At 35.1% G+C, this 13,855-nt stretch overlaps 1 protein-coding gene across 9 annotated transcripts in view; it reads right to left on the bottom strand.

Annotated features, from left to right (window-relative positions):
- SOX5 (SRY-box transcription factor 5) overlaps nucleotides 1–13,855 on the bottom strand; it is a 985,042-nt gene that overhangs the window by 475,680 nt on the left and 495,507 nt on the right. The window contains exon 3 of one of the 9 annotated variants that reach the window (XM_032349922.1): nucleotides 4,477–4,537. The exons of the other annotated variants lie outside the window; for them this stretch is intronic. Coding sequence (XP_032205813.1) covers nucleotides 4,477–4,481 — 5 coding nt within the window. The 5' untranslated portion in view covers nucleotides 4,482–4,537. The remainder of the gene's footprint in view (nucleotides 1–4,476; nucleotides 4,538–13,855) is intronic. 9 annotated transcript variants of the gene reach the window in all.

The following is a 13,855-nucleotide window of genomic DNA, read 5'->3' as shown; positions in this document are numbered from 1 at the left end:
GTCACTTTCCTGCCCTTGAGTCCCCCAGTATTAGAACTTGGCTCTGTTTTTAACTTTAGGTTACCATGATCTCTCCCTGGACCACTAAGGGAGACTACTCATCCTATCTCCCTACCTCCAATCGTGTTTCCCCCAGTACATCCGTCCCCTCACATTTAACATATCTCTAAATAATGCAGATTGAATCACATCATGCGTTTCCATTGCACCACAATTCTAAGAAAAGTCCAGCATTTTTAGCAAGCTTCCAGGGCCCTTCCCAATGTAGTTCCTGTTGACTATGTGCTCAATATTCTTTCCGCTATCCCAAATTTCTCGCCTGCCTGTTCCCTAATTTCATCATGCTTTCACTTCTAGGCCTTAAAAACTGCTACTGCATGGCTTCCAGGTTTTGGGGATGGGGCTAGGATGGAGTTCTCTGGCCATCTTGATTATGACGTTTTCCTTCTCTGCACCTCCCGTAGTCAAAACCTTTGTGGTGATCAACACTTTCACACTAACATACTTTTTAAATGACTCTATTCCCTTCTAGTCTGTAAGATCCCTGGGGGCAGGAGATCAGAATTGTCCTATTCAGTGCAAAACACCTCACACTTAGTACAGTGCCTATCACACAGCAGGGACTTACTAAAGATTGTTGGACAAATGGAGTTTGCAGTTTCTTTATAATTTAGATTAATAGGAGCCACGGTAAGAGTTTTAAAGTGGTAATATATTAAATAGCTGAAACGAAGGTTCATTTAAAGTTAAACTAAAATGTTAAACTAAAGTTTGGACAGTAGGAAAATATATGCTGATTGTCTCGCAGTGATATGTGGCATCTTCTTCTAACCTCTTGAATTTATATGCTGCTATGCCAGTACGATACACAGACTAATTTAAAAATCAAATAACAGACTCTAAGAAGTTGTAACAATCCCTGGATTAGTATAGGATGATAACTAAGGGATCTGCTATATTAAATCATGACAATAAAAGTAAAATCCCTCCATCTTTTCCTGGATTACATTCAGAGCTCAAATCAGAGAGCACTAAATGAATAATAATGAATGTATGCCTCTGTGAATGATTGAAGATTGAATCACATTTTAACTAGACTGTATTTATAAGTCCCTTTGGATGACATAATTACAATTCAAACCATACACTAATTAGCAGCCAACATCTATTTAATATTATTTAGTGGGTTTAAAATACATTTTTTACATGTTTCTGAAAACAAATAAGAGAAAGAACACTTTACCTCAACACAAGAAAAGAATGTTAAGGCCCCAAGTCAACAAATAAGTTGGTGCTAGCTAGAAGCAAACCCAATCATATTTAAAAATAATAGTCATATTATATTTTTCTGAGAAATAATGACTAAATATCCTCATCTATAAGAGACACAGTGAGAAGGTTTAAAATATACTTTTTCTCATACAATAACTTTTTTAAAATATTGTATTTATTTATTTGAGAGAGAGAGAACACAAGCAGAAAGGAGGGGCAAAAAGTGAGGGAAAAGCAGACCCCTCAGCTAAGCAGGTCGCCCAACGTGGGGCTCGAGTCCAGGACCCGCAGCTCATGAGCCGAGCTGAAGGCAGCCACTTAACAGACTGAGCCACCCAGGTGCCCCCAGTAACATTTTAATAGCAAATTTACATTGTTTTCTATTTCCTATATTGCTTAGAAACTGTTTACAATTACTTTAAAATTGAGATAATTCTTCATCCATTTTATACAGTTAAATGTACCTTAATGGGATACTTTACCAAGAGCCAAAACTTTCTCGACACTTTATTTTTAGATAGAATTCCATTTTGCCCCAGCTTTGCCTGTCCAGTGAATACTGCTTTCATTGGGCTGAGCTCCTAACTGCATTTATGTCTTTTAAAAATATTGACCACTATCTTCTAATATTGTTTCCTTTAAGTTCCTATGCTTTTTAAAGTTCCTGAGTGATGAAGAAATTAGGAAGAAAGGCCTAGAATATTCAAATACAGTAGTTTGAAGATAAAATTATTATTTTTTTAAAATAGGAGGACAATCAACTTTTAATATTTAATATTATATTTTTGGAGAGCGCTAGTTAATAAAGCAATTGAGAAATATTGGTCACTCCAATTTATCATACCAATGAAGCACTTCATATGTGTTAGACTTGGTTCCAACTGCTTTATATATATACTAATACATTAATTCTCATAACAACCCTGGGAGTTGGGTTTATGTTCACCCTTGTTTTACTGATGGGGTAAAGTTACATGCTGGGTCACAAGCTGAGGAACAGAAGAAGTGTGGATTTGAACGGAGTCGATCTGGTTCTAGAGTCCATGTTCTAAGTGGCTGTGTTGTGCCAACTGTGTGAAACACAAATAGAAGTAGTAATTTTTTTTGCATAGTTCACTAACAAAAATAGTCTTTTCAGGTTTTGATGTTCTTCTGTATTCCAGTTTCTAACTTCCAAATTACTAGTCTTCGTAAAAGTCTTTATAAAATATTACTTTAGCACTCTGAATAGATTTGCCCTAAATCACATCTTGGAGAATGAGAATCACTGGCACAAAGCATTAAAAAAAATTAAGAACCCAGAGTCACTCAGTATGGCTGGAGATCATGATGTGGGGAGAGCAGTACAGGCTGAGGCAGGGGACACGTTATAAAGAACTCTGCGGCCAGCTGTGACTTCCTGATTTGATCCATAGGTAATGATATCAAAAGTGATTTCCAGCATTGGCATGATAGAGTCAAATCTATGTTTCATAAGGATCATAAACTGAGGAAATACTGAACGTGAAGCGGAGACAAGCAAGTGATTGGCGATGCTGTTATTGTTACTAAGCAATGATGAGGTCTAAGTTAAAGCATTTAGAATGAGGAGGGGGAGGGACTGCACAAAATCAGCACACAGATAGTAGATGGATTTGATTTAGCAAATGATAACACTGGGGCTGTGGGTGCAATAATAAATTATGGGGGAAATTACAGTAATAGCTAATATTACATAAACATCAATGTGCTGACATTGTTTTGATTTTCTACAAGTAATCATAGTCAATATAAGAATGATAATAGAAGCCATGGCAGGAAAGGAAAAGAGACATATTATTATAAACATAGGTTTTTGTCACACACTATTCTGACATTAAACTTCATTTAAATCTGCATTTTTAAATATCATCTAAAAACATTTAGTTCCTGAAAATACCAGTCAATTTTTTTGTAATTTTACCTATAGTAAAATCAGCCACATAGTGTCCCAGGAAGCCTTTGATATAATATACTAAAAATTCAAGGCTGAATTTTTTCCTGTTCAATTTTAAAAACCACAATAAGTAATATTCTCATAGCAAATTTTGTATGAAGAATTAGTTCAGTTGGTAGTATTTCCTGCTGTTTAACTGTAGCAGCTACAAACAAACAACATTTAAAAATTAACCCATTCATTAATTCATTTATTCATTCAAGCAGACCATGCCAGGGGAGTACTGGGTGTGAAAAGCTGTACTAAGCTCTTTGCAAAGTCAACGTGAGAGAGAAGGCATGATTGCTTTCTGAAGGAGACTTAAAACCTGACTAAAGAAACTGTATAGGTGAATCTCTACCAGTAGCAGCTAAATACAGCAATAAAAAACATTTCATTTTCAGTGAAATTTCCTTCAGGCTATACTCTCTTCTACCACTTAGGACCAAATATAGAAATCATATATTTCACACTTTATAACATTTGAACTTTGTGGGTATTTTCTTTTGGAGGCACATACATTGGAGGGCTCTAGTATGGTACTTTCAAATTGGAAGAAGCTGGATTAGGGGGGAATGGTCCTAAATTACATTAAAATTTGTGTATAAGCATTTGTGAGAAGAAGGTCCATCGATTTCATCAAAATTTAACTGGTTTCATGACCCGCAATAGGTTAAAAACCACTGAGTCTTTTATCTAAATAGGAAATTGATCTAAACCATGTTTTTCCAAAACCAGTTGAAGTAACTTTTCATGTCCATTTTGTTATAATTTTTTCCAAATGTCTTTATGATTCTATTGCAGGATTAGGAATGGAAGTGATAAAGCATCACCCAAAAAGGCACTGTCCTAAAATTGCTAGTAAAATAGCTAGCCAGTCTTGAAGTTTTTATTTGCAGAATTCAAGATTTTTATAAATCATTTATTCAAAGCTTTTGATGCCAAACTTAAAAAAAAATTACTTTGAAACTCTAGTATCACAGAAAGTGAAATTAAAAAAAAAATCAATCCAGGCTGTAAATAGATAAATAGTATTTAAAGTTTCTTTGCTTTTTAGGATAATTCAAATGATGATATTTTTAAATGTCACAATTTTCTGCAGCATCAAAACGTTCCATTTTGAAACCAGAGGTTTCATCTAGAATAGTTCTCACTGGCCTTCCAGAATAATCTGTGCCCATAGATAGAGGTATAGAGTTTGGTGAGAAAATGATAAATAACATTTCCAGAAACAACAGAAATTCTCTTACTTCATTGGTCTCTTGTGGAACGTAGTGAGTAAAAATGACTCCAGATTTCCAAGGAGCTTACCTGTATGTAGTACAAATAACATATTTAACTCAAGCTTCTATAATCAGTACTCTTTATAGCTAAAAGTAGCCCAGTCCTACAAAAGAAGATGCAATGCTGCCCCACGCTACCCCGACTTGAATCAGGATTAGGGACAGATGAGAACCTTGTTCTCTTGTTTTCAGTGATGTTTAGCTGGAATTTGTAATTTGAAGACAAAAGTTTTTACAGATCATTTACATATTTCAGAAATCAAATCTCCATTCAAAACCCCAAATTTTGGGAGTATCAATCTCAGCCATTAGGAAGCATAACTGTTTTGATAATCCAGGTAATTTTCATTGACGCTGGTGGAGAAAGTGGAACATTTCCAACACATGGAGAGTCACCAAAAATGTTGACATTTTGAAGGAAACAAAGAGTTCCATTCAGCTTCCAGAGAATGAGTGAATAAGAGGGCATTTCATCTTCCCCAACTCTCTTTTTTCCCCCTTTCTCTAACACAATACACTTGGAAACAAAAGGCAGATTATTAAGTTTTCAAATGAAGCTACTTGTTCCTCTCCCCTCTCTAGATGCCTCCCCCCTCCTTCGCCCTTCAGCACATCTGGTAACCATGTGTGGTAGTGCTAATGAAGACTTTCCTGAGCCAGTTACAATTAGTTCCAACTGCTGTGGCTTTCCTGGGCAGTACCAAAGTCAAAGACAGGGATGGGGGTGTGGGAGAACCAAGGACTCTGTCACTTCACAACACCCAATTCTCCCCTGCCCCTGGGACTCTCATCACCATCCCTCTGGAGGAACTTTTGCAGAAAGGTGTAAGCATGTACTTTAAGGGTTCCCTCCCTCCTTGTCTCCACAGCAGTATTTTACGCAACTTGATTGAATGCGACAGGCAGGCAACAGGACTTCTATGATCCTTTGAACAATAGAGAATTGTTAAATAGATGCCATTTCCCCTTTTGGTCCGTGTATTAGACTTATCTAACAATTGTATCTCCTGTAATAGAATAAATTTGTGCATTTTACTGTTTGATGGATTAGAAGGAACCGCGGAAGCAAATGTACTGTATACAATTAGGCTGTCTTGAAAACGCACACTTTTGTTTACTCTAGGCCTCTTCCCCCCTTCTCAATCAAGCTACTAATAGAGCTGTTTTAAGTTTCAACAAGGACCATATTAACTGCGGGTCTCCACATGAAACAGAATGCTAAACCCCAGCGTCTCCTGACGATGTAAGCTCAAAGTATCCGAAATCCTGTTTTATATTTCTGTCTCAAATCACCATTATTTCTTTTCAATGCTTTTTTTTTTTTTTTTCCTGTGCCTAGCAAATTATGAGTCTGCAATACATACTAATGGCAGTATTAGCCATTGTGAGAAGAGTCTAAGTGACCCTGGAGGTAGAAAACTTAACATTATTATTTTTGTCAACTTGTACCCACATCTTATCCTAATGCCGTCTACTTTTTAATTTCACCAACTCTGGTCTTAGTACATGCACTTACTCGGTAAGTGTTACCAATGAGAACAACCACACTTTACGTTTCAGCCTATCCTACACTCATATATACAGTCAGCACGTGAACCCCATAACTATCTACAGTGATAAAAAAAAATTCACAAATAAAAATGCAAAATCAGAAATAAAAACTGGCTTTCCTAATGGATTATTTGAAGCTATTACAATGTATAAGTCAAAGAAAGTAGCATTCCTAAAACAAAGAAACACTGCGGTACAGAAAGAACACAAAGGAAGGGTACAGGGATATTTTTCTTTCTTCTTTCATTTAAGCCAAACAACATAATATCACATCCAGAAACAAGTGACCATAAATAAAATTCAATAAACATATTAGATTTAAAAAGAAAAATCACAGTCCAACTCATCTGGCCCTTACATGTAAATAATTTCTTAATAAAAGAAAGAAAAGCATCTCCCCCACTACATATAACTGAAAATACTTTAACTTAATGCAACTAAAATTTCTACAACTATTCACCCTCCTGGTTTCCCCTCATTGATCACAAAATATGAATGGTTTAACTGGACAGTGCCAAATCCTCATACTGGAGAAAGTTTGCCCTGACCTGGCCGACTATTTGTTTCCATCTCTAGGTGGTTATCCTTCTGAATCGATATCTGCATCTTTTTTTTTTTTAATATTTTATTTATTTATTTGACAGACAGAGATCACAAGTAGGCAGAGAAGCAGGCAGAGAGAGAGGAGGAAGCAGGCTCCCCGCTGAGCAGAGAGCCCCATGCGGGGCTCAATCCCAGGACCCTGGGATCATGACCCGAGTCGAAGGCAGAGGCTTTAACCCACTGAGCCACCCAGGTGCCCCTCGATATCTGCATCTTTCAGAAATGATCAAACTAAAACAAAAGCAAAACTCTCTGCAGATAGTCTGTAAGGTATTTTTTTTTCATACCAAGAGAATGTTAGCACAAAGAAAAATCTAACACACACACACACACACACACAGAAATTGTTTAAACTGTCGTGATGAAAATATTGAGGTTCATCTACATTTCAAAATGCCAATAGAATTCTAAGACACAGAATAAGTTAGCAACACCAACACTGTATTATAGAATGACATGTTTTTCATTAATTTTTTCTTTGCTTTTATGAATAAGAAGTTGACTCTACTAGCAATAATGACAGTTAATGACAACCCAGTGAGTCACTGCCTCCTGGGCCTTAAGGAGGAGTAGGTTCATGTATAAATGATAATTAATGCCATTAAACATTCCAACACTACACTTACTTCAACAGCTTTTGGCATTCAAACTCTTAAATGCTTCTACTGTCCCTTACCAAATAATTAATACTGTGAAGGTACACAGGGTTAATCTGCAAAGCTAACTGACTGGGCTTGCTCTGGGATGTGTCTTGAGAACAGCATCAGTCTGTAATTTTTATGTTCACCGGTCACCTTTAAATGTGGGCATTATATTTTTATCCACCTGCATAATAGGCGGCCTATAAGTTCAATACACCATACGCTGTGTCCGTATTTTGGTTGATATCAACACTAGCCCTTGAGTTGCTAACATTGGCTCTGGTATCTGATGATGCTGTGGCAAGTCAGACTTCTTCTAGATGTGATTCAAATGCATTTTTATAAACTGTACTTTTAGTGATTTACATGAGGATCACAGGACTTCTCTCAATATTTCAGGAAGGTGCTTAGAGGAAAAACTGAGTAATATTGGTTACCAACCTGAAAAGTTATTTAATATTGGTAAACATGTAAAATGTTCTGATTTCCAGATAATAAAGGATTATTGTATTGTACATACAGATGTTTAAATTAACATGCACATTCCATTCCCATCTTTCTTAAATTCAGCAGAATAACTGTAAGTCTTCACAAGGCATGTTATCAATGTAAAAGCAATAAAAAAGTCGCCCTCTTGTGAATTACTATTTACAATATTTCACAAGAATGGCATTCACACCCTCCAAATGAACAAGGTTGTCTCTTTAAATTGAAGGACACTGCCTGCACTCTTCACCAGTGAGCATTAGCAACAGGGGGGAGGGGAAGGGAGAAAATAACAAACCATTTTTCTATCATTTGAACTCTCTTTGACCCTCGAAAGCTATTCAAGTATGCACTTAAGACAATTCAAATAAATAACATATATACACATATATAGAGCAGAGATACAGACAGCAAGAGTGAATCCTGATAAAGTAGATAGATTGATACCTAGAAATTAACCACCTTGAAGCCTGTTTCTTGGCATTGTCATTGACAGCACAAGAGGAATTCCCACATACAGAGGATAATAACATTTCATGACTTTAATCAATAATTACGTGAATCGGGGTATAAACTCATTGTGAATCAACTATAGCTAAAAGAGCTAAGTGAGTTCAGAAAAGGAAAGAGCCACCTTGTCCCCATATTGACTGAAAAATTTTTGTTCCATAATCATAGTTCCACTGGGGGAGTGTCAAAGAGGCTGGCAAATATAAAATGCAGTGAGAAGTATATGATGAAATATATCATTTAAGTGATATTTAGCTTAAAAAGTTCAAAATATTCTAGTCAAACTTATTTCTATTCCAAAAGTTAAATATAACATTTTTTGAAAAAAGTTATATCTCATAAATTGCACTTGTACATATCTGTGTTTGCAAGAATTATTTCTTCATTTTTACTAAAATATTTCCTCAAAATAGACACTAATTGGTGGCTGTTTAGTGATTTCCAGCACTCCTTCTCTACTTTAGTGGCACTATGTGCTATAGTTTTCAGCATACACTTAATGATACTTACTACTGGGTCTACTGCATTTTTTAACATAAAATACTAATAAAAGTAGTAATCTAAACTTGGCAGGTAAATGTATAAGGAATCATGATGTTCCTAAATATTTTTAGGATGCTTTCTAAAGTCACTCACTCCCTCTTCCCCAAAAAGAGATATAAAAGGAGAAAAAGGTAAAAATGGAAATTTGGAACATGACACAAATGTCCTGTATATTTTCTTAATATTTGGAGAGCTTTAATTATACAGTTTCTAGAAGCAAAAACAAAACCCTACCAAAATTAACAGAGGAAGATAGAGATACATGAGTCACCAAATAAACCTTTCTTTCAGCCAGAACCATGTGGATGTGGAAGTTTCTTCAGGGCAAAACATGTGCCTTGCGTTCCCTGGAATCTCTCCCATGGCAGGGAGGAGGAATTCAGTGGTTCTGAATATTCATCCCACCCAGGCTTTCCTGTTACCTTGTGGAACGTTGACAATATCAACTCTAGGAACCCAGGGTCAAGAGGGACTCTCTCTGTTGTGATTCCCAGTGACCCACAGAGCAGGATTTCACCACAATCCTGTGACGTGTGCCTGGATTTGGGGAGTTCCAGTGTCAGCTCCGAAAAACCCTAAGGAGGGCTCTTCCCTTTGTGAAACAAATTAATTGCACAACCAAATATTGCCACATTCTCGAGGCCTATTGACATAATGGAAACTTCAATCCCCACTTTGGTTTGTATTTTTCCAAAAGAGTAAAAAGCGACCCAGGTAGAGCCCCATATAATTCAAATAAAGGAAGATAAAAAAGACAGAAGATTTTTTGTTTTACTACCCATAGTGGGAAATTACCTATTTTAAATTTGAAGTCCAACAGAGAATAATTCAACTTTGTACTATTCACTCTTGAGTGGTACGTGAGAGAGAATGAATGGAAATCAGTTTGTCTGCTACTTCTGAGTCTTCTAAGCTGTAATACTTTCATCAATATTACAGTGTCTCAGCTCTGTTTACAGATATGTAATGACACTGGGCTCAACCAAGTTGCAGAGCTCCCTATGATCTTCATGTGGACATCTCAATTAAAAATTACAAACTGTGATTCTTACAATTTTCACTGCTTTTTAAAACTACTTTATTTATTATAATTTCTTCTGATTCTTAGCATCAAAATGAGAAAAACTTACCTGTATTTATTCCCTAGGCTATCCAAAACTAGTTTTACTGGGAAAGACTTCGGGAGCTCTTCCTCTTCCTCATATCCATAGCAGGATAAAATATAATTTCTAATGGTAAATATTAAAGTCAAAAAATATGAGCAATCATGGAAACTGTGAGTTTTCCCAACACATATGAGTCACTTATATCCCCAGAAGTAATAAAGTCTCCCGAAAAAAAATAGATTCAAAAAGAGATGATGATTTGATGGTTTTTCCTGTGTTTAAGTCAGATTGACTATGACTAAATAATTTCTCAATTGCTAGACTAAAACACGCCAAAGCAAATAGCTTTTAAAACTTTGAAGTATATTGTGTAGTGGTGACTGTTCAAGGTCTCACTAAAGTCAACACTGGAGAGATAATACACAGATGAGTTGGATGCAAAGGGCTATTCTTAATTCATTGATTACAGAAACAAACAAAAGCCCTCTGCAACACTGTTGCAATCAGAAAAGTAAATTTAAAATAAGATATTCTCATTTGTACATTAACAAATCTGATATGGCTCACATTTAATAATAAAAGGGAAAATATATACACTTAAGGTAGTTAAAGCCCAAATCGTTGCAAAAATAATAAAATATTTCTCCTGGTTTAATGACTGTAGAATGATTTCAGCATTTTCAGATCAATTAAAATTTTATCCAAATCGCACAGTATATACATATTAATTTCCTTACTCATTTGAGATCTTTCATATTTTTTCTAATGGCATAAATACGAGAAGGTAATATATTAAACATATTAATTTTAAAACTTCACCAATTAAAAGCCCCTCATTTAATCAAGAAAGTTTCATCAATGGCCTATTGTGTCTAATCGGAAGTGGCTCAGTCCTGTAGGAAGCTAAACTACACAGATACACTAGAAGTGAACACATGTTTTCTAAACTTGCTGATACTAATCTTATTATAGAAACTAGGTATGCATCTCAATTTTTTTAATTAAAAAAATAATTCATGTCAATGTGATCAGACAGGTTCATCTATTGTGTTGCCCTAGTTCGGTTATGTTGGTGTTATTTTCCCAGGAAGGTCAGAACTGATTTCTGTATATTTGTATAAAACCTAGCTCTGTGATGAATATATGGCAAGTGCTTAATACATAATTATGGCTGTATTCTGAAATAAATTCAAAGGACCAGCCTGCAGGAAAAAATCTGTTCTAAATACTATTTCTTTAGCAGTTAGGCAAATGAACAGAAATTCGAGTTGGAAATGTCCATGGTCCTAACTTCCTCACTGTGTGACCTTAGACAAATGACTTAACACCCCTGAGTCTTCACTTTCTAAATTATAAAATGTTTTGTGACAAAAATATTCATTAAGTAAAAAGATTACAGATTTACCACACACAAATTTCTACCAAATATGTGCACATGGCAGAAAGAAAGTAACCGTAGCAATACTGTTGTTATATTGTCATAAGACACTAGGCACCCTGATTGTTCATCACCTACATGAATTTCCTCTGATAATTAAAAAACATAATCATTTTCAACCTTTTTCTACAGATATTAAATATTTCCCTGGCCTACATTTCTGCAATGATTATTAAAATTAACTGTTTGGAATACCTTGTGATGGGGGAGGGAAACTTTATAAAGAATCCCAAGCATTTAATACATTAAGTATAATTCTAAAGTACAGTGTATTTCTTCCTTGTCCATAATCAAAATATACTAATAGTTCTAAACTAGAAAACCTGGACATCTAGGAAAATTTGTTTCTCTTCAAAGGGAACAGAGACACCTGAGCTGAATGATCTCAGAGATCAGTTTTGATGGTCCTGGGGGAATAGTAGAGGGACTTCTCGTATCCTCTGAATGGTACAAAAGATTTTTGCATATCATAAGACTCCCTGAATACTTTCACCAAGTGAAACCTATCTTAGGTATGTATACACTTTCAGTCCCTCCATTCTAAACATTAAAAACATCTGTCAAGATGAAAATACTGATTTTTCAAGCTCCAGAATACTGCTTACTAGTGATGTCATGTGCAAGAAAAGTGACAAATTCTTGGATTCAGAAAGCAGAGAGAGGAATCAGTTTGGAGCTAAAGAAATACTGTCAGTTATAAGAATTTAATGAGGACATTAAAGTATTTCGAGTTCCTTTGATTAAAGACTGCATATATATTAAGTATCATAACTACATATGTGAAAGTCCTTAAACCATTCATGGAGTCTATTTGTCAAAATTGAGCGCCTCTTGTGAATTTAACTGCGAAAAAACCCAAAATCCAAAAAACTTTCCGAACTGTTCCCATGACAGGAACTATTGAATAAAATATTGAAAGGAATATTTATAAAACTATAAAACCTAAAGCATAAAAAATGCTGCCCCTGCTCAGGAAACAACCAGATACCTCAGTGAAAGTTAGAAAAGATCATTTGATAATAGTTCCTGTACCTGGCTATAAAGAAATAATCAGTAACTTCTTAAAAAAAAAAAAAATCACCTCTAAATCTCAGAATGTTCTTGTGATATATGACAAACTAATAAATTTGGGTAAGACTTACTTTTTTAATATATTGGTTAATAATAAGTTTTAATTTTTTTAAAGATTTTATTTATTTGAGAGAAAAGAATGAGAGAGAGAGAGAGAGAAAGCACGAGAGGGGAGATGGTCAGAGGGAGAAGCAGACTCCCCACTTAGCAGGGAGCCCAACGTGGGACTCCATCCTGGCACTCCAGGATCATGACCTAAACTGAAGGCAGTCTCCCAACCTACTGAGACACCCAGGTGCCCTATAACTTTGTTTTAAACTACATTTAAAAATGAAGACGAAGCATACACTAAGTAATTCTAGGTCCTCTTATAAAGGCCCCAAATCAATCACTAAAGTTGTTTGTTTGCTATACTTCTACCATGCACAAGACACAGTGCTGAGTACTTTAATTGTAACCTAAAGTCATGAATCAACACTGCATTTAACCATTTTTAAATGTCTTCAAATATCATGAGAAAAATGTGTAACTGGATAAACATAGCATATTTATCATAGAAATAAGAACTAAGGACACACACAAGGTACATAAAGAACGTAAGTTTTAGAAAGCCTTGGTATTATTGTTAGTACTAATGCTTATGCATTAACCTTAGCATAGTAATATCAGTATGTACCTTTATAGTATTATGTATGCAAGGTAATAATAAAGTCATTAAAATTGACAAAACAGATTTTCCAATATTTATCCTAATCTGAATCTGTCTTAAATATTGCCTGATATTCTTAGCAGAATCTAGAGATTCAAAAATAGATCAAATGTGCTGTGCTAACAAAATTTGGAAATGTTTCTTCTTGGCCAAGCTATTGATCTGTTCAGAAGTGTGACTGACTGAAATCTCTTGAAGTTCCTATAAGTAATGTAATTAAAATGTTCTTCATATTCATAAAAATGATTCACCCTTTTAAAAAAGGATACTTACTATGTCACTTGCTTCAATGATAGCTAGCAGCAATGAATTCTATAATTTTGTAGTATGTTCATAAAAAATTACTTCCTTCTAACGGTTTTGATCATGATACTTGGTTTCATTGGATGTTTCCATGAAGAAAGGTAAAGAAGAGCACCAACAGATATGTATTTTTCATTGTCATCTTTGGTCCATGAAGAGAATATTTTTTTATTGGAGCCTCATCTTTTACTGATGGTTACAATACAGTGCTGTTTGAAATTTTTTATTTTTCAAAGATTTCAGTTTTCGTTTTTGTGAAGCACACAGAACCTTCAACAAACCTGTTTCTCAAATAATGCATTACTAACATTTATCATAGTTTAATTGTCATATCCCAAATATGAATATTAGTAGAGAAGAGATGGAATAGATAACACAATGTTGA

The sequence above is a fragment of the Mustela erminea genome, chromosome 6 (genome assembly GCF_009829155.1).
Source record: "Mustela erminea isolate mMusErm1 chromosome 6, mMusErm1.Pri, whole genome shotgun sequence".
NCBI lineage: Eukaryota > Metazoa > Chordata > Mammalia > Carnivora > Mustelidae > Mustela > Mustela erminea.
Note: the sequence above shows the minus strand (reverse complement) of the source record. Positions and strands in the feature narration are given on the sequence as shown.